The sequence below is a fragment of the Carassius carassius genome, chromosome 50 (assembly GCF_963082965.1).
Source record: "Carassius carassius chromosome 50, fCarCar2.1, whole genome shotgun sequence".
In the NCBI taxonomy this organism is placed as follows: Eukaryota; Metazoa; Chordata; class Actinopteri; order Cypriniformes; family Cyprinidae; genus Carassius; species Carassius carassius.
Genome location: NC_081804.1, coordinates 6758652 through 6783692, shown reverse-complemented (window position 1 = coordinate 6783692; position 25041 = coordinate 6758652). Strand labels below are relative to the sequence as shown.

The 25041-nt window shown below is 36.9% G+C and overlaps 1 protein-coding gene across 8 annotated transcripts; it reads left to right on the top strand.

The window, feature by feature from the left end:
- Window positions 1-68: 68 nt before the first annotated feature.
- Window positions 69-23670, top strand: LOC132133089 (protein NDRG4-like). Of its 8 annotated transcripts, XM_059545792.1 has the most exons (18): window positions 80-223; window positions 1641-1714; window positions 6300-6390; window positions 6985-7119; window positions 10714-10752; window positions 14809-14914; window positions 16647-16767; window positions 17372-17434; window positions 17513-17573; window positions 17662-17805; window positions 18060-18163; window positions 18314-18370; window positions 18447-18498; window positions 21306-21353; window positions 21457-21492; window positions 21983-22034; window positions 22312-22350; window positions 23341-23670. In XM_059545792.1, the coding sequence occupies exons 2-18, from the start codon at window positions 1641-1643 to the stop codon at window positions 23493-23495; spliced, it is 1377 nt and encodes a 458-aa protein (XP_059401775.1). In that variant the 5' UTR covers window positions 80-223; the 3' UTR covers window positions 23496-23670. The 8 variants fall into 8 exon arrangements, with proteins under 8 accessions (XP_059401777.1, XP_059401781.1, XP_059401776.1 ...); XM_059545794.1 differs by lacking the exon at window positions 1641-1714 and having other exon boundaries at window positions 69-223; XM_059545793.1 differs by lacking the exon at window positions 22312-22350 and having other exon boundaries at window positions 79-223.
- Window positions 23671-25041: the final 1371 nt, after the last annotated feature.

Below are 25041 nucleotides of genomic sequence, written 5' to 3'. Positions count from 1 at the left end.
TCATCCAAGAGGACACGTGTTCTCTGTTTATTACAGAGCAAAAGAAGGGAGGGGAAGAGTGAGCGAATGAGGGAGGGTGGAACAGAGGTAGAGAGATTCACACAGCATAGCCATCACTGGGTAGACAGCATCCTTCCGAAACGCACTCACGAGCAAACAAAAAAGAGGCTAAACACATCAGAATCCTTTCAGACGACAACAGAACACAAGTCCTTCAGCAGAGGTAAGAAATATCTCTTTACTTACTATGGTCATTGCTGTAAAGAGGCACAAATTAGAATGATCATTCAAGAGAACTCTAAGACATCTGTTGTTAGGCCATGTTGAATACTTGCTTGTTTTGGTGCAAGGTGTACTGTACGATGATATAGATACATCAGATCAAAAAGTGCTTCAACACAGGGCCTTGAGGGACTCAATCTCAAGAGAAGTATTAGAGTCCCTGCTGCAAGTATTACAGTGCTTGTATCATAAGCTACGCTTCATAATTCCAGCCTCTGCATTGGCATGAATGGGAGGTCGACAGGTTAAATTTATTAACCCCGCAAAAAAACTGCGTCAGACAGGGAAGCTTTGCCAAAAACAGAAAGCCAGTCACAGTCCGTCCAGACCACCCCTTAAATTCAGGGTAAGTCTACTAACAAGTGTCCTTTCCTGTTCACTGGAGTAATGCTATCTTCTGTGGTGCTGAGAAGTATTCATGTCTGTGTAATAACAGATAAGCAGAGCTTTTGTTTTCCTAATCTCAATAACTCTTCACAGAATATCTGACGCCAGTGTCTCTGGCTGGGTGCCAGCTTGCATAGGAGGCCAGGAGGGCCGTGGAACTTTTCAGGGTGGATAGACTGTGAATTATCGTAAGGCTTGACACATTCAGTTTTAACGGGGGTGATGGATGATGTTGTTAGCATGTGCCTTAAAATGAGAACATTTGTTGCGTTTAAAATAAAACTGTTTTATGCTACAGCTAATGGCAACTGCCATGCTGTTGTCACACTTGGTTGACAACAAAGCATGCAGTTAAAATACATTTTGTTTGTGTAACTGAAATGTTGGTGCAAATTCAAGCATGTACTTCAATTACTAATGTGTGGGATGATTACAGCGGTAAAGATGATTGATAATATGTGGCATGGTTTTGAACATAAGAAAACAATGGATATATTTCAGATACATTCATCCTTATAAAAAAAGAAGGCTGTGATTAAATTTTTTTTTTTGGCTAAATCTCCCAATTCTACATTATATAACAATGCAACAGACGCCTTGGAAACTTTTCTGTCTCACACATAGAAAACCCTTAGCTCCTGGTAGTCTTCCCTGTTAGAACTCTTCACTGAGCATGGGAAAATATCCTTCAATAAACTGCATCTTAGCTTTACTTTAATAGAAACTCTCCTGGCTTGAGATTTATATAAAAAAAGTTATTTATAAAGGATTTTGTAAATTGCCTGGAACCTTTACATAAAACATCTCATGCTTTGGGACAAGTTTGCTTTTTAGTGTACATAAGCTAAATTCTGAGGGGGCTTCCTCAATATCTTGCCCAGGTTAACATACTTACTGTGAGAGTTCTCTGAATAAAGAATATTGTGTATACGGGAGCTGAATTACAAATGGATCTTGTTTTGTACTGATAGATGGGGCCCGGATTGTTCTGGATCTTCCCATCCAAGACTAGCTGCATGGTTCCACAGAGCCTGCTGCAGACAATGTACGTAGTTCTGCCTGTAACCAAGGTTGTAGCCTTTCTTTTCCGTTTTATAGCATCCATTCCTTCATTTTTTGTTTGTCTCTTTGCTTGTGAATTCCATGGCCCGTTGCTGTGTCTGACCACATAGTGATCACACCTTGATTGTTGACCAATCACTGGGCAGTGGCCAAACAAGATCAAGTGTTAGTAACCATTATTACTCTACCGTAGATCATTATTCATAATTCATTGCCCAATAGCTGTTGATTGTTCCAGCCTTCAGTCGCTGACCAATCCATTCATGTAGATTTATGTGTCCAAGCTGATTTCATGTAAAAAGATTATTTGATACTTTATTGTAAGTCTCATGTCCACTATATAGGAATCTGAATTATGAAGTCTTGAATGTCTTTCAATCATTTGTGGCCTGAGCTACGTGTTATTTGATAATGAAAATGTTCATATGCAAAGATGCATATCAATCTTGCTGTCCATTGGTCTGTATTGGTGGCTTTTGTACTTTGGATGCTTTTCTGTTTCAAAACTTGAACTGCCTTCTGCAGTTCTTGACCTCCAGTGCCCACAGTCTAGCTTATAATCAACTGAGCCACGTGAGACCAATTTCATGTTAATGAACAACAATAAATGAAAAATCTCCATGAATAGTTTGACTGTACATAAGTGATAAGGCTAATATGGCCTTAATTGTATTCTGTTCTGACCTAAATAGGTGTGCAGCTGTGATAAACGCCCAAGCTGGGGTGAAAGATCCCTTCATGAAAGATTTTAGATACAGGCTATTTATCAAAATGGAACCAATAATATTTGAAGAAAACCACACCTAACATCCTTGGATTGGTTTCCTATTGATCCATACAGTAGAAATGTTTTTTTTTAAGGAAAGTATTGGCCAGGTTACTGTACTTTTGGCAAGGGTAAAATGGCATTATGGAGGACCACATACCAACTCACCTTCTGTCAGCCTGGCTTACAGCACTAGGCAGCTCTTGACAAGAGGCAGTGTGAAGGGTTGGAAACATGGTTGATTCTGGTGGTAAAACACTATCAGAGTGTCTTTAACAGCCAGATAGCCATAATTGGTCCTTCAGATGTTACCCAGAATCCCATTGGAGGTGTGAAGTGAGCTCTCTGAGGGGTTGAGGTTGCAACTAGTTTTGTGAGTTCCACAGCAGCTTTTTGATCTCAATTTTAACTTTAAACATATTCTGTTATTCAGTGTCAACTCCAGTCCTCCAGTCCAGTCCTAAGTAACCTCCTAGAATGTTTTAGATGCCTTCATATCTAATACACTAAGAATCTGATGAGTTGAATCAAGTGTTTTATTAATGAGGCATCTTAAAACTTTCTGGTAGGTGGGTCCTCAGGGTTGTAGGTGAGAAACACGGGTCTAATGGGATGTGCCTTAATGAATGACTGTGAAGATCCTGGAAAAGTCTATTTGGTCTGAGGTTTATGTAAGCGAGTTGTGTTTTTAGTTGTGGCAGTTATGTTTTGTCTTCCATCACCCTCAACATTTGACCTTATAAAGTGGATCCTTATAAGAATCTTAGGCATGAGTGATATATACACATTAGAAGAACAAGAAGATAATTAATTCTATAAAAACACAGTGAACTCACCAATGGAGCCAGTTTTTAGTGGCCGTAAAAGAAAGATGTTGCCTTGATGTTTGACTTTTTCCAGGCAGCAACAATTGCTTTTTAAAAACTACAAAATCTCAGATCTTCCACTGATTTTTTTCCACACTTCCACACTAAAGTAAATAATTATTTTTTTATTTCCTGGTATATTTGATTCTGCCAGCATGAGGGGTGGTATTTAGCACTCTCTGCACCTTGGTTGTACAGCCATGTTCTTTCTATTTACCTTGATTATGTTAGCATCCAAATGGTTAATTAAAACTTCGGTCACTTGTATCCTAGTAGCAATGCAAAGGAGACTGTACTGCTCTGCTACAGATTTTAAATATCTGTCTGACATAGATTTAGTTGTAATAGGATTTTTTTTTGTGCACAGCATAAACACACATTGTCCTAACCCAGTTTCCAAGTACTGATTGGGATTTTGTATATTAGGTCTGACCCTTGCATTTGAGTATATTTATTGATTTGGTGTCTGACAGAATACTCTTCCAATGGTCTTTCCATTGTCATATTCTCTTATGCACACTTCTTTTTGTCTCTGAACAGAGTCATATGGCAGCTCTGGCTAATGTCATCTGTTGAACGTCTCTCAATACAAGAAATCCAGCATGCTCTAAACATGTCTGAGAGTGACCACATTATCTTGGTGACTCCAAACTCCAAACTTTTCTAGTACTGCAGTTAAGACTAGCGGTGATGCCGTCAAAAAAGGACAAAGAAGGAATGATAAGGTTGTCCAACTCCCTGAAGATTGCAGGGGAATCTACTGGAATTAGAGGTTACCATGGCAACACTGATGGGCTTCAGAACCCACAATAAAATGAATCTCTGCAAACAAGTTGATTTTGTAATGAATGTATTTATCTTCTTTTATACTTTAATTTTGTATAAGATGATATTAATATAGTTGATCAGGAATTCAAGTGTACACATCAAGTGTAATATTTAACCCACAGGTAAACTGACTTTTAAAAAACATAGATCCCAATTTGATATCTTTAGCCACACAAAAGAAAAACTAGTCAGAGTTTAGTTATTGTTGCATGCCATTGTTGCATGGACTCTGTTGACTTAGGGTAGTCAACAACCACATGCAACAAGCTAAAAAACACTCAAAACACCTTAGAAACCAAATAGCAATGGTGGTTGCATGGAGGCACTGGCAAGTATCACTCACATTCTGTTTAGAAAGAGTAAAAATGTTGCTCTATGGTATAGCAAAACAGAGCAGTAATGATTATAATAATGATCAGAGAAAGGTCTGTACATGTGGGGGAGGCGGGAGGGCGAGAGAGATTAACGGAGAGATCGTGACAGAGAGAAAGGGTGGGAGAAACTGAGGCAATTGAGAGTATTGTGGTAATGTCTAGACCTTGTTATAATCACCTCATAGGAGGTGTTATGCAACCAAAATAATCATTTCCTGCAGGGCTCTGAATCATTCTATCCATTCACATCCGAGGGGTTCGATTTGCACTGCTCATGAGTCCAGATTCATGCAGTTCTTGGCACTGACAGGAAATAAGAGTGGAATGACTTTTCTGTGGACTTGAAGTGTTTTGAATTAAACCCAGTTATTATGCAACTCTTTCAAGAAATATCAGTGTTCTGTCATCTTTCGAGACAAGGTGGCAAATATCTGCACTAATATTTTTTTGTTTTTTTAGTAGAGTTTTTTTTTCCTTTTTTATTTCTCATTCATGTTTTTGTTTGCTAATTTTAAGAAATGTTAGAGGTTAAGAAATGCTCCTAAGAGATGCTAACGGCTATCTCTTAGCCTAAATGATTATGCTAGCAATACTTCCATTAATGTTGTAAAAAAAAGAGGCATGCTTCATAATCCTCATCTACATATGCATATGTTTGCTGAACTATTACAGACCAATAAAGTTAGCAGGATGCTGTGGAGGTGTTTGTTAGCTTAGCATTGTGTTATGGATATATCAGTTGACAATGACGAGCTCCCATGAGCTGACTACCTTCAGCTGCACAGATGGAGTTTAACATGTATAAAATGGAAAAGCACAATGTCTCTTCCATCAACAGAAAACCTGTGAGCTAATGTCACAATTGGCCATGTGTTCCTGGAGATTGACAAGTCTGTGTCTTTTTGTGTCATCGTGAATCTAACCACCAAACAACATTCAAGCCATGTTCACAATGCCACTTCATTTAAGTCCACAAATCTCCATAACCACATGTAGTTTTAAATGGTTTGGATCCAGTTGGATTAGCATGATGGTAGCTTGTTTTACATGGAGTGTGTCTCACATTAAACTGTTTAACTGTTTAGTTGTCCTGCCACCCAGTGGGGCAGAGATCAACCTTGTCCCCAACAGCTTAGCTACTAAATATTCCAAAACACAGCTTGACCAGCTTTATCACCTTAAAGACCCCTTGGAAATTGTTTAACAAGTGCTGTACATATTTCCTATTGAAATATGACATCAAACAAGTTTGGAAGTCAAGGCATACTGAAGAGGTTACATCTCAGCCATAAACCTATGCATTTGTGAATTGGTTACAGGTGGTATAAGGGGACATTTGGATTCTAAAGAACATATTAGACAAAAATGTATAGTGCAGGATGAGTCATTAACATTTGTTTTTCAGAAAGAGTTCTGTCCATTTGAAATGTGCACATCTGATTAAAATTAATTTAGTCAACTTTTAGGAGTACTCTACAATACATGGGCTAAAAGCTACAAAACTACAATTTTGATTTCATGACGAACTACCATTTCGATATCATGATGGGGTCTATATGCTGGTATGAACCGGTTTATTCATTTTTTTTTTTTTTTAGCAGGGACTGTATACAAGGTTTGAGTGGTGTAGGTAATATTACAATTTTGGAGCACCAGACGAATTTGATTCGATTTTGGTTTGCTCTCGAATAGCCTTGTTAATCTCAGGTGTGTGTGTTGCCATGGTGATTGCAGGTTGCTCTCCAGGATGGCTGGCATAAAGGATCAGCAGTTCACTGAAGAGAAACCACTACTGCCAGAATCCAGGGGACAGGAAACGGAGATGGTGAGTATGTGTGTGAGTGTGTGTGCGTGTAAGCGAGTGTGTGTGTGAATTGCTAAATATAGTAGACCAGTTAAAAATGGCCCCCTGTTTTTAGTTATGTGTGTGTGTGTGTGTGTATGATAAAGGATTTATCTATGATCACCAAACACCACATTTCATCTTAATCCACACATCTGTATTAAGATAATGTGAATTGAAAAAACATGAAGGGTTTAAGGCCTGTAAAAAACATTAACATTAAGTGATGTACTACTTTTATGCTTTTCTTTAGAATTCAAAATAATTAATAAGAGCACAATTAATAATAGGCATTTGAGTGATATGTAAATTTAATAATTTGTCTTTTTGTCAAACTGCAGTGTAATCTCTATAAAAAAAATATAAAAATAGCAAAAAAGTCATCAAAGCTTGTTGTGTGGATATTGTGTCTGCTGCTTATTTTCCTACATATCACACAGTACCATTCATGCATATCATAATTTCTTTCTTCAGCTTCTCACTTCCACCACCAAAGTATTGTCCTCCAGTCCTATAGAGGACACTGTCTGCTGTAGTTTGCTGTAATAGTGTTTGTGTCTTTGTGTAACGTGGCAGGCTAAAGGACAGTGTGTGCACGCGCTGCCCTGTGCTACGCCCTCCCCCCCTACGGCTCGCCCCCCAAAACGCTGGCATGCCATCGCCCGACACTGGCTCGGCCTGACGCGCCGTCGGACCAGCGGGTACTTCCCGGTAGGCTGATTACCGCACAGAGCATGTCCACGCTTCCAACTAAAAGATTTCCAACTAAAAGATCATTTTTCTCAATTCCTTTGTTACCTTAGCTCTATTAGAAAAGACCAGACAATGTCTAATATTTGCTCTCTTCTCAAGTCTCTACCTAAAAACTCATTCAGTTTCACATAGCCTACAGTCTGATTTGGGGAAAGTTACAGATTTGAAATTGTGATGTGTGCAGCTAAAAAATTTTCTTTTTGGAACAATGTTTATTTTTAAACACACTGTTAATTAACATAAGCACAATTTTAACCAATTACTTGTGTCTGTTTTTAATTTAATTTTATTCTATTTGCATATTAATAGTATTATTAACTCCTTGGGCTAATTTCTTTGTACATGATAATAGTATATAAAAACAAACAGCCATGAGTCTAATCAATGAAAGTCAGATCAGTGTGCTTTGTAATCAGGACTGCAAAACACCACATGAAATCTGATTTTTACAGATTAATTTAACTGATTTTCACTGATTTCATATTTTTGTTGCATATTTATTGTAACATGACTGTAACGTCAGATGTAATTCTTAGAAATGTCAATAGCTGTGTCTGAATTCAATCATTTATGTTTAACATATGGCATTCGCTGTAAAGTGAATGCGTAAACAAGAACGAAAGAGCGATTTTGGACAAAACATGCTTAAATGTAGGGTTGCCACCCGTCCCTTAAAATCCGGAATCGTCCCGTATTTGAGAATAAAATAGCGCGTACCGTTTTGAATCAATACGGGACGGGGTTTGTTCCGTATTTTCGGAGTTGTCTTCAATGCAGCATCTAATGCAGATCATCCCACCGGCATTCTGTGAAGACTCGTCCTATTCAGCCCCTGATTGGATAATACTCGCTGCCATCGTTGGATTGATTGGTTTGCTCAGGTTCACGGCCAATCAGAGTCGGAGGAGGGCGGGTCTCTTGGCAGAGAGTCGATTTGAAAGAATGGCGGAGGGAGGCTGCTCCAGATACTCGCCCCGCGTCCAGCACTGAAACGAAAGCGGATGCAAAAGAACCGACGAAAGTGGGAATAATCAAAATACTCGGCTGGAAAGTGTCAGCGGAAATTATTATCAAGCCAATTGCACAATTTGTCGTGCTCTGTTGCGCACGGTGGCTTGTCAGATGTCCGACAGCATGCCTCGGGAGAACAACATTCATACACTTTACAATAAGGTTCATTTATTAAACATTAGTGTATTAACTAAAATGAACTAACAATGAGTAAGAAATGCATTTGTTACAGTATTTATTAATCTTTGTTAATGTTTGTTAATAGAAATTAAGCTGTTCAATGTTTGTTCATGTTAGTTCAGTGCATTAACTAATATTAACAAGATTTTAATAATGTATTATTAAATGTGGAAATTAACGTGAACAAAGATGAACAATTGCTGTATAAGTGCAGATCATTATTAGTTAATGTTAATTAATGTAGTTAACTAATGAATCTTATTTTAAGGTGTTAGCGATTTGTTTATTACGGTTAAGGTGTAGGCTACAGTCAGACACATAAACATTATTTTAATAAGAGAAAAGATAGATATATTTAATAATAAAAATACAGTGCCTATGTGAAGCAAATAAACAACTTAACTAATTTAAATGATTGCATTATTCAATGGGCTACTGTAGAATTAACAATAGACTATATAAAGTAGATTAACTTATCAATAATGATAAAAAATTGTGTGTTTTACATGAATTTAGAAATGTTTGTAGATCGGTTATTTATAATGTGGTTTCACATTTTGGATGGTGTTACTGTCTGCAAACAATGACAAATATTTTATCCAAAATCTGTGTTCATGCAACCTTATACAATTACTAAAGTTCATTAGCAATTAATATTTTTATGAAAACATGTTTTAAGTTGTAATTTACCACCACTGGCACGTCATCGGACCTGTGGTCATCGTGGCCCCGAGGGGTGTACAACCCCCTCCCCCCCCCATGCGTCCCTTATTTTTCTGTATTGAAGGTGGCAACCCTACTTAAATGTGTAAATAGTACAGTAATGGCTTTGAATATGTTGTTGTGATAGCAAGATATCATGATGGAAATGAGCACAGACAAAATTCAGTTCTCTTTCCTCTCCACACAGACTCTTGTCGAGCATTGTGCTAACACCTATCATTATATTATTATTGTGCATAACACTATCATTGCTATGGGAACCTATGTTGATATGCAGGATTCTGAATATGGATCACTTGCAAAATGGCATTGCTTAAAATAGGATCTGAGAAAAAAAAAACAGCTTATGTATATGTGCAATTTCTACAAAGCTTTATATACTACAATGTCATAGGTTTCAGTTCCTCAAGAAGAAAAAAACACATTGTTGTTTACCCGTAAGACTGCCCCCTTTTGCACTTCTGAGGTACAGCATTAGAATTTTAACCCTGAAAAAGAGAAAGGAGTGACACCTGCTGGTCCGACATTAAAACTGCTTTTGCTTTTCTGCTGCCAACAGCTTAAACTGCATGCACTAACCTCTTTCTTTGTGGGTTTCTTCCTGCTTCTCCCAGTCTGCACAAGAATCACATTATAAGTGATACTTGCTTTGCCAGAATGGATGCTTTGTTTTAATCTTATTTAGATTGTGCTAACTCATGTTTCCTTGCCTTTTCAGAAGAATGAGATGGATTTTTATGTTGTTCCTGTGGTGATTGTATAATGATACAATTATTTGGCAAGGAGATGTTGTCCTGTTCTCAAGCTGTTCTTTTACAACTGTGTTTTGTACTCATTTCACCTTTTTTTCATAGCACAGTGTGTTCTTAACAGTGTCTTTCCTCATTAATACTGCGGTTGGACCAGCTCAGGCCATCAAAATGCTAACCATTATACTAAAAAATATATAATGGAGTTAAACAGGCCTCATATCAGCACTGATGCAAGCTCACGTTTTTTATTTCCACAAATAGCTGCTGATTTGAAGCCAGCTAAGCCACCCACACACTAACCAACCATGCCTAGTGAAACAACGAACAGGGGTGTAAAGTACTTGAGTAATTCTACTTTATTATTGAATGTGGAATCATTTTGGGGCATGTTTACTTTATTCAGATTAAAATAAATAGCTGCACCCTTTCTTTTGAACTGCTTAAAATTCTATTCAGACCTTTAAAGAATATATCTGCTCATCATTATGTAAATCTAGATTCCACATCACAGTTTTCTTCTTGAAAATCCAGTCAATTTCAGATTTAATTTAAAATGTTTCTTCTGAATTGAACAATTACATTTAGGAAATGGTTTACTTTCACTCTAAATGTTTTTTGGCTGGAAATTTAGACATTTGAGTATAATGTTGGCAGAGTATCTGTACTTTAGCTTAAGTAAAATTTCTCAGTACTTTTACACCCCACAACTAAAACTCACAATATCCTAGAAACAACAGCTCAAGTAAATGTTTCCATCACAGAAACTCTTTCCTCGCTGGCGGAACCTTGCAGAGTGTTGCTCCAATCACTGCTTATTTTATTCTGATAGCATATTAAAACAAATGTTTTTTGGCTTTGATGAAGCTGACCTTTTGTGTTCCTGCAGGAAAACTGTGAGACCTTTGTGGCTGAGGGAGATTGGAAGGTACGGTGATTCTTCCTTGTGCATTTCTGATACTGACTTAACATTTACAATTAAACAGCCAGTCCTTGAAGGATTTCAAGTCATGTCAGATTTTAAATGCCATGTCTGACAAAGCCTCATTATACATTTTTTGGCGTTTGATGATTAAAGACTTATTGTTTGTCTTGGTTAGAGAGAGGAGTGTGCTAACAATTATGGTTAATGAGAGAGCACGAAAGAGAGAACGAAAAACATGGATGCGCTGCCATGACCTCCTGAGTTTCAATCAATATCACTTTCAGAGCACTAACAGCAATCTGTAGTACCAGCCTGTTTGTTGGAAATGGTAGTTTTTACCGGTTTGGAGCTAGTTATAAGACTTTTTTTTTATTACACCTGTGAATTTTAAATATCTATTCACATAAATCTCTTTAAAGTCAACATGACATTAAAATCGACCCTATTTACATTTGTAATACATGTTTTTAGTCTTAATGTGCATCAATATAATATAATGCTTTTAGTGTGCTCTAAGAGTTACATTGAATTACAGAGATCAAATTGCAATTGAAGTCAAACTACTGAGATAAAAGTTGAGGTAAAAGAACTTTATCACCTCAGTTTTGTTGCTGTCTCACGGTTTGCAGCCTCTCTTACACCTCTGACAGAAAAAGAACTAAATCACAGAGAGAAGATTTTGAATAAAAAAAGTGAGAAATCCAAATAGCTAAGGGGGCTGAAGATGATAGGATTTGTAAACCACACGCTCATCGAGTGAAAGGTTTTAATTGTGATGGAGAACAGATAATTAAATAGGTTTTCTGTTTGTGCCATATTAAAAAATTAAATATTTTAGCAGAACCCAAAATATGTTGCTCTAGGTATAAATCGCTATAATGGCATCGTAAAAAAATCATTTTTACACTATAAAGATGATAATTAAAGTTAATAAACCAAACATATTCTGATTCCTTTCAACATGCAACTAATAAATTCACTAATTACATATTAAATAAAATAATATATAATAATATGTGAGTACTGTTTATTTGTATTGAGATGGGCAGTAACTATTTCATAGTAGTAATGCAGCACTCAAGGCTGAACAAAAATTCTTGTAAACATGTCTAAAACACATTTTTGTAACTTTTTCTTAAAGATTACAATTAAAATACTTTTTTTTTTAAAGTTTATAATTATAATTTGATTTTAAATTTAATTGGTTTGTACACTATAAATGGCTGTTACATTAGATTAAGCACTAAACCTGTTAGCATTTATGTGCATATGTATATGGCATGATGTAGTGGGTGGTGCCCATCCTTTTATGAAAATAACAATGCAACTATATTTACACCCATGCATTTGAGAGAGGGAGATCGAGGTTGTGCTTTTAAGCGAGACGGCAAAAGCCAAGTCAGCCACAAAGGGATTAGTCTTCCACGTCCTCAAAGAAAAATTCAAAAACTCAAAGGATGCGTTTGAGTCAGCATGGTCCTGTTAGACAGAAAATGTTCAAATAGAGGTAGTTTACTACAGAATACAGCACAAGCAAATACATCCTCATCTCAAAAGTAGGCCATGTGCCTCGAGTCCATGTTTCAGCACTCCATCATGTGCTCATGTCGGTGCGCACGTACACAGACGCTGTCACAAACTCATGCCATGTTGACTGTGATGACCTTTGACATGGCCCAATTTCCATCGGTGTTGTGTGTTTGTCTGATAATAATCTTTGGATAAAAAATTGCATGTGTAGAAGAATTTAAAAGTAATTAGATAGTAAATAATTACACATTTATTCATAGAAAATTTAGTACTGTATCGCTGCAAAATTGCAGCAGAATTATAGATGATCTATACTGAATAACTTCATGAACACGCAGAAGATGAAGATAGCAAATATGGGACAAAAACAGACAGAACACAAAGAGTGACATAAAGCCCAGCCAATAACAGGGAACCTTTTTTGCAGTCAGCCAATGAGGGAACAGGGGTGGGTTATGAAAGGTTCCGGGGGGAGGGGCAGCAGCACTGCAGAACTCCCCTGACCAGAACAAGAAGACACAAAGAGACGCCGTAGCAACCGCAGCATCTCTCTGGTTGCCTGCATCTGAGCCTAGTTTAGTGTCTTCTCCCTGCTCCTATACACCTTTAAGTAAGCGTACACAATCTGCAAGCAGCCATGCCGGAGTGCTGGGATGGGGTGAGTGGGATATCTGTGATTTACACAATGCAAATAGCGAGTGCGAGAGACAATGCTTTTGTTTTGCTACAAATAAACAGCTAAAAGGGTGTTTCATAACAATATGTATGCTATATTATAATTCTTAATTGTTTTGGCTGGTTAAATAAATTGCTATTGATTTGCCTTGTGGTCAGAATTGACTAGACTTGAACTGGTAAATGTGGAACACTTCCATTGCACATTTACAGTATATGTTCCTGATGGCTAATTATTGTAATCATTCTATAATTATTAAAAAATATTTTTATTTATTAATGGCTAATTATTATACTCAAAAAATCTGAAATAAAACAGCATCCTCTGTAAATGTATAAAATGTTCATAATATTTAATAAATATGTAATTAATAAAAAAAAGAGAAAAATCTACAGAGCTAATGAGCGTGACCTACTGATCTGGTAATTGTGGAACAATTACATTGCACATTTTCCTGATGGGTAAATATTTAATATGATTTTATGTTAATCTATGATTATTTGCATTTACAATGGCTAATTGTTGTACTAAAACATCAAAAATATAAAACCTAAGTAAAAATCTAAACAAAACAAAACTTAACATTTTAAAATTGTTTGAAAATTATTAACAATATAATAAGTAAAAAATAAAATGTATTTCTACCAAAATAAATAAATAATACATATTTCATATATTTTACAAGTGTGCTTGTGATGCTAGAATTCTGTGTTGTGCAGAAGTGTCCAGTCATGTGTGAGGTGACACACTAACACACTGACACGTCTGATGTATCTCTGCAGTGTGTTCAGAAATGTCTGTTTGCACATGTGGTGCTGATGGTGAGTCTTATGTCTGCAATCTAATAATAAATATCTTCATACAAGGTCAGTTGTGTGACCTTGAGAATGAAAAATGAGCAGAAGAGAATTGTTTTGACAATTATGGTGAACAGTTTTACTATTTCCTGCCCCATATTGTTATATATTGTTATATAATATTGGAATCTAGGTCACATTTCCTGTTTATCCTGTCAGTGTTTGTTGCATATTATCTCCCTATAAAACATGCTCAACATTTTGCAGCACTGTGTCAGCTGCCATAAGATTTTATCTCTATCAAAACACAGAGAGACACAAACAGTTGTCCTAAACTCACACACAAACACACAAAGACCCTCAAATCTGCTCTGACCCTCCACGATTTTTCCAACATTAAAAACACCAACTGACAGGGGCTTAAAGAAGATTTATTTCCCGTCTCTCTGTGGATCTGCCTTCAGCTCTGAAGTGGGCTGCCTGTGAGGTGTTTGCTAGGATTTGTGCATAACACTGGAAAGCTAGAGATGCTGAAATAATCCTCAGGACAAGACAAACAACATGCACACATACATCCATCGCTTCTCCGCTTGGAATAAAGTCTCAGACTAAATGTGGGTCAGGTCAGATTAAGATGCCTTTGGAACTGGCAATTAAAAGAGTGTTACATGACTGGTTTTTAACTCTTGATTAAATCGATTTTTTCTTTACCCAGTGAAAACAGTCGATTATTCTAAGTCAATAATTAATTAAGGTGTAATTAAATGTAAAGTTTATTCTCACGTGCGTTATGTATTAGGTACGTTATAGCTTCTGAAAGACAGCATGTTAAAGCACTCAGGCTATCATTTACTACTTTTAGGAAAGCAATGATGTCCAAGCATCCGGTAGTGTGGGGTTTCCAAGTGATAAATTTACTTTCTGGACTGCTATTTCTTGTAAATACTACCATGCACTGCGCACATTTTATTTATTTATTAAAAATTTTTTGACAGACAAAATGTTACATTCAACTGTCACAAATTTGTTGACAAAAGTATTTTTTTTTTTTTTTAGGAACATGACATTGAAACCCCTTATGGGATGTTGCACGTAGTGATCCGTGGGGCTCCCAAGGGCAACAAGCCAGCTATCCTGACCTACCATGATGTTGGGCTCAACCGTAAGTAAACAGAGTTGTGTGTGTGTGTCTATGTGTGTTTGTGTACCAAGGTTAACTACACCCACGCTGCTCTCCAATACCCTAAGCAACACAAATTGCACGATTTCAATCTTGATAGACCATCTGTCTCCAAGCAATGACCTGGAGTTAATTTCCCCATCTTCACAACCAACAAGAAATGGTTGTGTGTAAGTGTGTGTACTTTTGCATGTGTGCATGTTCAAATGCCCTCTGGAAGGGATGAGCGTGGGCTGTGATCAGAGCTGTAATTTGTTTGCCAGCTGACTGCAGTTCATCAGTTCTGATAACAGATTACATGCAGTGTGAGACGAAGCTGATCTCAGGTGGCAGGTGATCTCAGCACCACATATGTGGGAAATTATCATAAAAGAGAAACACAATTATGGCTTGGAGATTAGTAGTACAAACTAGCTTCATTTTTTTATTTTATAGTTATATGTATGTATGTATTTATATTATATAGATTTATAATACTTGCATTATTTACAAAAATGGTCTTGGAGAGTAGTAGTACATACTAGCTTGATCGTGAGCTTAATCTCATTATTTATATATTTTAATAAGCTGTATATATTTTCTCATCACTCACAGCATGCTTTCCCGTCATCTGCTCCTCTTACCTCCAATTTCTCCTCCTCCTTCTCTCTATCCATTATTCGTTATCTAGTCCTGAAGTGTATTATTGTCTATCGGTTTTTATTCCTATGCAGTGCATGCGCATGCATGAGAGAGAAATATAGGTCACAAAAACATACCCATCATGCAGTAATTGGGAGGGGAGCGAGGAAGGTCAGCACTGCGGCATAGAGTAACTCTAACTCTTCTCTCCGCTGCGGATAAATGTATTAGTATGCATGGCCATCATCTATCACAAAACATGACTCAGTGAGAGAGAGAGAGAGAGAGAGAGAGAGAGAGAGAGAGAGAGTGACATAGGGAACACTGGCCTATATAAAAAATTTAAAGTGAGCAATACAGCCGAGGGGAAATGTGAAAAAATTGGGTCATTAACTACAGGGTAGAGAAGCTTGGATATGATTCATGCAAAAATGCAGCACCTTTAAAACGACAAGTATTTTTTGGTTCAAGGCCATGAGAAAAGTCGTTTTTTTCTTTGATTTGATTTGATTTTCTGCAGACTTATAATACAGCACACAAGTTATATGGGCGACTTCCAAAATTTCTACTTTTCTGCTCCACAGAATAGGTAACAGCATATGGGTTTGGAACGGCATAAGGACGAGTCAGCGTTTTGGGCGATCTTTTTCTTTAAATAACTTGAAGACCTGCCAAAACACCATTTGATGTTGATTATGGGAGATGGCACGATCTAAAATGAGTTATTAGTGCCGCTTGGGTAGTTAGCTAGAACATTGAAGTTGTTTTGCTTCTTTATTTCATGCTCTAAGTAGGCCAATGATTCGGGCACAAGAGATGAGAGGACAGAGAACACGATTTACAGAAGTGGCCCATATTTGAAGTATTCTTTTATAATCACAAAGGTTATATAATGTATGATATTACGAAATGGGATCGAATAGAATCTGGGATAACAATGTATTATATACGGTTGTTAGAAAAGCACCATGTAAATACCACTAACACAGTATTAAACATGATAATCATCCTTTACCATCTGATATCATTTTACCAATGGAATAGCGCAATATGTTTTCGTTTCTACAATGTCTTGCGCTCTTTCTCTGAGCAGACAAGCTGTGCTTCAACACGTTCTTCCACAATGAAGACATGCAGGAGATCACTAAACATTTTGTGGTGTGCCACGTAGATGCCCCAGGCCAGCACATTGGTGCCCCCCAGATGCCTCAAGGGTATGATTAATGCACACATGATTATTTGCCATTTTACATGATATGTTTGTTTTTTCAGCAGGGTATGTATGTAGAGTCAGTCAGTCTTTATAGCACAATATTATAGCTACAACTATATTGTGATGTAGCATAATAATGTAATGCACTTATTACATGGCTATTCACCAAATAAATTATTACGTTGCTATATATAAAATATTAGTTTGAATTGGGATTATTTTGTAATCTTACCTGTATATCATCTTAAAGCTTCCGCTAAGAAGAAATAGTCCGTTTCAAGGTACAAACGAGCGCTGCATATTACAGTAAAATTAATAATGAAGTCCTCTGAGTGGATTTTCACTACAACCGATTACTGAAACACTAGATGGCGCTAGATGTGTTTGGATTAAACAAAAGCGCGCGAGTCTGATGAAAGTAGCACCAGTTACATTTACGGATGAGCGGACTGATATAAACATTTCTGTGTAATAACTACTAGATGGCGAATATTTAAACGTTGTACGCCGTGATTGACAAATCAGAATAAAGTATTGCGGAAAGCCATGTAAAAACATATTTATACATTTAAATTTATAATATTTTCTGATCTTGTTGTTCCTAGATATCAGTATCCAACCATGGATCAGTTAGCTGGGATGCTTCCTAGTGTGGTGCAACACTTTGGGTGAGTGTGGTCAGATTATAAAAAAAATTATGAGCTCTAATAATAATGTAATGTAATGATAATCCATTCCTTTCCTAGCTTCAAGAGCATTGTTGGAATTGGAGTCGGGGCTGGTGCCTACATCCTCGCCAAATTTGCGGTTAGTAAAACTCAGCTTTTTACTGTATCTTGGTCATGTTGTTTTTAGGTTGCATTCAATACAATTCAGTTGTGCTCTCCACTTGTAGCTGATTTTCCCTGATCTTGTGGAGGGTCTGGTTCTACTCAACATTGATCCCAATGGGAAGGGATGGATCGACTGGGCCACAACAAAATTGTCAGGACTCACCAGTGCTTTACCAGACACTGTCCTGGCCCATCTCTTCAGCCAGGTGCAATATTAATCTACATTACTTATGTTTCACTGCGGATACAGTATACAGACACCTTTAAACATAAATTTCAAGGCTTGAAACTGATTGAAATGTATGCGTTCAGTTCAGGGGCGTTTAATGTAAAAAATATTTATTTAGCTACTTTTTTATTTTAAAAATAATAATAAAAAAGATTACATTTTTAGAATTTTCAATTGAAATTGAATTCTCAAGCAAAATATTTAGCTAATATAACATTCACTGCATTATAGGAAGAGCTTATGAGCAACACAGAAGTGGTTCAGACTTACCGTCAACAGATCAACAACACCATCAACCAGTTCAACCTACAGCTCTTCTGGAACATGTATAACAGGTAACCGCCCACTACCTCATTAATATATAAACAGTCGTGCATAATGCATGAGTAGAAAAAAAAAAAAAAAAAAAAAAAATATATATATATATATATATATAAAAGAAAAAATTACTTGCTTTAAGATAAGGATTAAAAAAATTTCTACAGCCGCAGGGATTTGGAAATGAACCGCAGTGGATCTGTGCTAAATGCTAAGACCCTGAGGTGAGAACTAAGTTAATTAGAATCATTCACAAATGACTGTGTAATAAGACTGAATTCTAAAATCTCAATCTTGCAGGTGCCCGGTCATGCTGGTCGTTGGAGACAATGCTCCGGCCGAGGAAGGCGTGGTGAGTTTTTAATAAGAGACTTATTTGATCATGTATTTCCCTACCCTTCTCATTTTTTATTCCTCTTACCAAACTTTTCTCTTCTTTCTGTCATAAACTTATCTTTCTATCTAATATATCCCAAACTTGAATGTTCTTTTGTCATTCAGAGACCGGTCTGTCTGCTCTGTATTTCTTTCTTTTTGTACCTTCCTCTTTCTCCGGTTGTCTCACGGGAGCAGATGGCACTGGCCCTGGGGTTGATCTCCCAGGCTTTGCCAGCTTGAGTGCGCTGGATATATTTAACTCCGCACCAAGGCCCTTTAATCTAACATATGAAAGCTGGGTCAGTTCCTCATCACATCTAATCAGACACACAGGGCGAGAGATGAGGAAAAAGATTGACATGACGAACGAGAGTAAGAGATAGAAAAGAGCAAGAGGCAAACCAAAAGAGGATAAGAGAAGAGATGGATTTCAGTAATTTAGGGCAAGAGGAGGAAGATGAAAAAGGGGGGAGCAGAGGAAATAAAAGAAGGATGAGGTAGAGATTAGGTTGAAAAAGCAGGTGATTTTGAGCAGAACGAGAGATTAGAAAAGAAAATATGACTCTAGTGAAACCTACTAATTCTTGATTATTACAATATATTCCCCTTTTTAGAATAATATTGACAATAGTAACATTACTTGACTGCTTTCCTTCAATACTGTACATATATATACATATATATATATATATATTTATATATATATATATCCGATCAGGCACCTCATTTTGGCGGATCCCCCTCCTCCAGGGGTGGCGTTTCCGTATGGCAGACAGAGAATAGCCAGATATGTGCTGTGAAAAATGATCCAAAATTAATATCTCTATTATAATTCGTTATTATTATTTTAAATCACAGGGTTTTAGAAATATTTAACCAATGATAAGTATTTAAAGGAGCTTGTAAAACTTTGTAATGCCACTGGATCCTCAAGCTCTCACTTCACGCGCCTTCACTCAGATTGACGCGCGCGCACAGCCTGGAGGAGACAGATCTCCGCTTATCCGCAAAGCAAGGGTAAACAAATAACTGTTTGAATAGTACATCATTTTCTTTACTCAAACACTATGTTTGTTAAGGCTATTTTTGTGTGTGCTTGACGACTGGAGAAGTAGGTTTTTTGCCATCTAGCCAAAATACTTTTGTACGTTTTAAATATCCTGCTGTGCATAAGTGCTTAATCGTTTATATCATGAGATTTTGGCTAAGTGTATTAAACAACAAGAAAAAACTAAGTGCCCATAGCTACAATAAACGTTATACCCTAACCTGTAAAAGGTGATGATGGCATTTAATGTGCTGCACTTGCCTCAGATGCGGACAAAACACAGATCTCCTCATTCGCCGGCCAAAGACCTTGTTAACTCCATTTGAGCTTGTTTTTATATAGCCTAATGTTAATTGCACGTGTCTGATACAACACAAGCAGTGTTGTTTAATTATTGATTTTTCTGCCCCCCCCCCCCCTGTATTTTAGCAGAGTGTGCCATGATACTCTTATTTGTCAAAATCCATCAGACATCATATTGTTTGTATCTGGATGCTTAAAAAAAAAAAAAACTATGAAAAATAACTCGTATATTATACTCACGAGGCAGCTTTATACGCGCGAGCTTTGGATGTGAATGTAAGGGGCACATAATACCGCCTGTGGAGTGCGCGAGTACCAAATGGCTTAAAATACTTAAAAGGTGTTCAAATTATAAATTTTTGTGGCAATGCAACAATTACCTGATTAGTCAAGTGACAGTTCTGTCAGCTGTTCCGATCGAAATGCGAGTGAGTCTTGTATCGCAGCGTGCAGCAGGTCGCTGTAGTGCAGACGAGATGCGCTGATGAGAAGCGCGCTCCGAGAGAGTTTATGGATTCGAGGACTGGGTTCGATTGACTGATTTAATCTAATAGTTTGTGTTGATTTATTTTATTATTCAAATCTATGTTGAATAAATGCAGGAATTTCCCTCATTATAAACTTGAAAGCTGCGAGAATTATTAAAACCATGCGATATAGCTACACCCACAGAAATTTAAGACCTGATTAATATTCCACAGAGATTTGAAAAATAAAATTCCACAACTTTTTCAAAACGTTTTTAGTACTGGAAATTGTTGTTTTAAAATCGCATGGCATTTCCATGTTATTCATGACCTTACAGACTAAATCCAACTGGTGCACGCTCTTAAAATCACTTAAACTGGTCCACCAATGTGTTTGCGCGAGTGTTCCGTTACCTCTTCCTCCTGTAATCACATGCCGGATCCGTTACCCCGCTTTGTACCGGGACCTGGCAATTTACAAATTAAGCACTGTATATATATATATACAGTATATATATGAGGAAATATGTGTTCTCAGCATCAGTATCACCTCCATTGACTAATGCAGACACTTGTAGTGAGAGTTTTCATTAGAATTGTGAACATGTTAGAAAGAGGGAACCTGTCCCATTCTGAAAGTGTCTGCAGTGGTCCAAACAGAGCCCACAGGCGAATGCGTCTGTGCAGCTGTCTTTCTTTAGCACTGGAATATGACTCATCTCTGCAGTACTGCAGTAACTGGGTCAGACCTCAAACACACACACACACACACACACACACACAGACACACACTCTCCTCCCTCCATCACACCACCCATCTTACCGCCCTTCATTCAATGCCTACTGAAGAACTTGTTTAATCTTCTCCATTTTCTCCATTGTTCTGCTCTGTAAATGCCCTGATAGATATGTCATTGTTCACAAAAATGTATAAAATACAGCATAAATGTTTTCTACTCCTAGGTTGAGTGCAACTCTAAACTGGATCCAACCAACACCACATTCCTAAAGGCAAGTGAACAGACATACTGAAGAAATACAGGCCAAACCTAGACCATTTTGGCACATTAAATTTCAGAAAAAAATTCTTAAAAACAAATATGATTTGTTTCAGATGGCTGATTCAGGTGGAATGCCTCAAATTACACAGGTGAGAGTGCTTGACGTGTCTGATCTCAGATCAGTCTGTGATAGTATTACAGTGGTAATTAAAATTAAAATATTTGATTTTAAGGACATTTGGATCTCATTTGTACAAAATGCAATTTTGGTATTGTGTTTGGTCATACAATACCAAAATTGCATATTGTACAAATGAGATCCAAATGTCCTTAAAATCAAATATTTTAATTTATGAATGGATATATTTATGCATTTAGCAGACACTTTTATCCAAAGCAACTTACAGTGCATTCAGGCTAACATTTTTTACCTAACATTCCCTGAGAATCAAACCCACAACCTTGCGCTGCTAATGCAATGCTCTACCACCTGAACACTAATAATAATAATAAAAATGATTAGTAATATCCAAGAACTTGTTTCAGTGTTTGATTTGTAAATACTAAAAACAATTTGATTTATTTTTTCTTTCTTTTTTCTCTCAATTTAACTATGTTAATATGTTTTGAATCCTGCAGCCTGGAAAACTCTCAGAGGCTTTCAAATACTTCTTGCAGGGAATGGGTTACAGTAAGTCTAATTTATTTCATATTATTTTGAACATCAGTGTATTTATTAACAATTAGAAATGTTTCTGGGTAAAACAGAACCCCAGATCAGTTAAATAGATGATTCTTTCTCTGCCATAGTAAACTGATCCAGTATGATCAGTCTGTCCTTTCTCCCATGTGTGTCTGTTTCCCATGATGAGATAGTTATGAGTGTATGCAAGCAAATAAGTGTGTGTGTTGAGGTGATGTATTTGGTATAATCTGTACTCTATGTGTATTTTCCTGCCCCTTCTCAGTTGCTTATATGAAGGATCGGAGAATGAGTGGGGGGCCAGGTACTTCCTGCTTCCTGTTCACGCCTGCCCTCTCCCCCATTTAAATTATTTATTTAGTTTTCTAATCCCTTTTTTGGCCTTGTTTAATTTCTGTATTGATCCTTCCCAGACTGATATTCCCATCCATTCATTATTTACTTTACTGATCAGTGATTTTTTCCTCTGAAGGAAACATGTGCTTTGAGTGTGCTCTCGTGTTCTCTGCATGGCAGTTATTCGAAGTTGAACCATTAAAAAACATGGCATGAAATGCAATTTTATTTTTCTTTCTAGCTTAGAATTATTTTAAAACGTTGTGAACTTGCAGTTTTATGCACTCTTTTCAGAAACTTCACATTTAAGACAGCACTTGTAGGCTGGAAGGTCTTTTCTATTTGAAATATTGTTTTTTAAATAAATATTTATATATTTTACTTATTTAAATATCTATAATAGTTATATATTTTCATACGATATTTTATTGTTTTAAAAAACTAAGTATCATTGGAACAATTGTCAATTCAGTTACAGTATTTTTTTTATCTGTGTACTGTATGTAGGTTGCTTTTTCTTTTTTGGTTAAAACGCAAAAATGCTTAAATGCTTAACAAGAGGAAAGAATCTAATGGAGTAAGGGAAAATAATTCTTATTTCTACATACTTAAACTTAATTTTACTTACATCTTTCTTATTTAAGGATGTTTAGATTTATATATATATATATATATATATATATATATATATATATATATATATATATATATATATATATATATATATATATATATATATATACTATAAAACAAAAAAATACTGATTGAGAGAATTTGAGTCATTCTGTATTTGAAGTGGAATGCTGTCAGCTTGAGGCTGAATTTCTTTTTTTTCGACAAAAAGTTCAAGCATGTCATCCCTGCCTCCTCTGCAACACATCATGCAGCCCGGACGAATTTCCCTGTGGATATGGAACGACTGTTCATCTCCGTCTCTCTTTCTCACTTTTTTCCTCAGTGCCCTCGGCTAGTATGACTCGTCTTGCTCGCTCGCGAACGGCCTCTCTGACCAGCGCCGGCTCCGTGGATGGTTCTCGCAGCCGCGCATGCACGCACTCCGATAGCAGTGAGGGCGGCGGGCAGGTCAGCCACACCATGGAAGTGTCCTGCTGAACCCTTGTGCACTGTCTCACATGCAAACATTTAGAGAGACGTGGCATGAAAGGAGGGCGTGAGAAGAATGGAGGTCTCATATTGCTTTCATTATTTCTTTCCTAGCCATTTTCTATGTCCTTTTCTCTCCGTTTTTTCATTGTTAGCCATCTTAAAGGAACAGTTGACTCAAAAATTATTTAAAAAAAAAATATATATATAACTATCTCGTCTAGATGTCTTTAGAAACCTGTATGACTTAATTTCTTTTGCGGAACACAAAATGAGATAGTCAAAGGAGCTATTTTCCATATAATGAAAGTGAATGGTGACCACAACTAAATTTCATTGAATAACAACCTTTTTTTTCTGTGTACTGGCTTCAGAAGCCACTGTATGGAAGAGAGCAGCTTGAACCTTCTGCTAAACATATGCTTTTGTGGTCCACAGAGGACATAAAGCCATACAGGTTGAGAATAACCTCAGTTTGAGGTTTCATTTTTGAGCTGAACTATTCCTTTAACCTGTAAAATGAAGACTTGTTGTCCTTTTCCACCCTTCAAGACAGTGTTTGGTTTCCCCCAACTTTGTAACATGGTTACTTATTGCTCTACATGTCAGTATTCCTGCACCCTTTGCTTGCTGTTTCTGGCCTTCACCTCCTAAGACAAAACTACAAGTCCCATAGGCCCCTGCTCTCACTCATTCCTGTCCTGTGACAGTCTTTGAGGAGAAACTGATGGATTGGGTCGCAGGTAAAAGGGATTGGTCTTGAGAAACAGCATGAAACAAAGCAAAAGAAAGAATTCTTAAACCAGAGAGCAATTAATAAGTAACATTTATAGCTCTCCCTCTCAATTTACAAAGCCACTGTATAGTCGAAAAGGGCGAAAATCTCCAGTAAACAGTCGCTCTCGGCTAATCATCTCAGCTCATTTAGTCACTTGAAGTGTATTTTTCGCCACAAACTGTAAAAAAAAAAAAAAACTTAAATTTTTATTTTTATTTTTTTATTATTATTATTTAATACCATGATTGGTTTTCTAATTTTAAATGTCATTAAAGCATGAAAAACATTAAAAAAATGTTTTCTTCCATTAGAGTAGGAACAGAAGTTTTATGACTTGACCGCTGACTTGCCTTAAATTGAATTTTGTCATGTTAGAATGCTTAATTTTGCCATTCCTTTCATATTAAGCACTAATATGATCGACCACACTTTCAAATCAAGTCTCATTTCATTAAATACTACATGCCTAGTACCCTTTTAGTGTGCTCTCGCTGTCATATGAAAGTGGCTTTGTTTGGGATCGGTTCTGTACGGTCTCCATTTTATAGACAATCAGCTTCTGACCCAAACCAAAGCGGAACCGTAGACTGAGGTAGAGCCTGTATGATAGAGTTTGCCCTGCGTTAGCAGTACAGAATCAAGGCCTCACTTCCCTTACAGCACCCAGCCCCGCACCAAGAATATACCAAAGCTACTGATTAAAAAAATGCACACATTACATTTCCCAATGAGGGCTGGGCTCTGCAAGGTAACAGAGCTTTTGTATGTACACACACA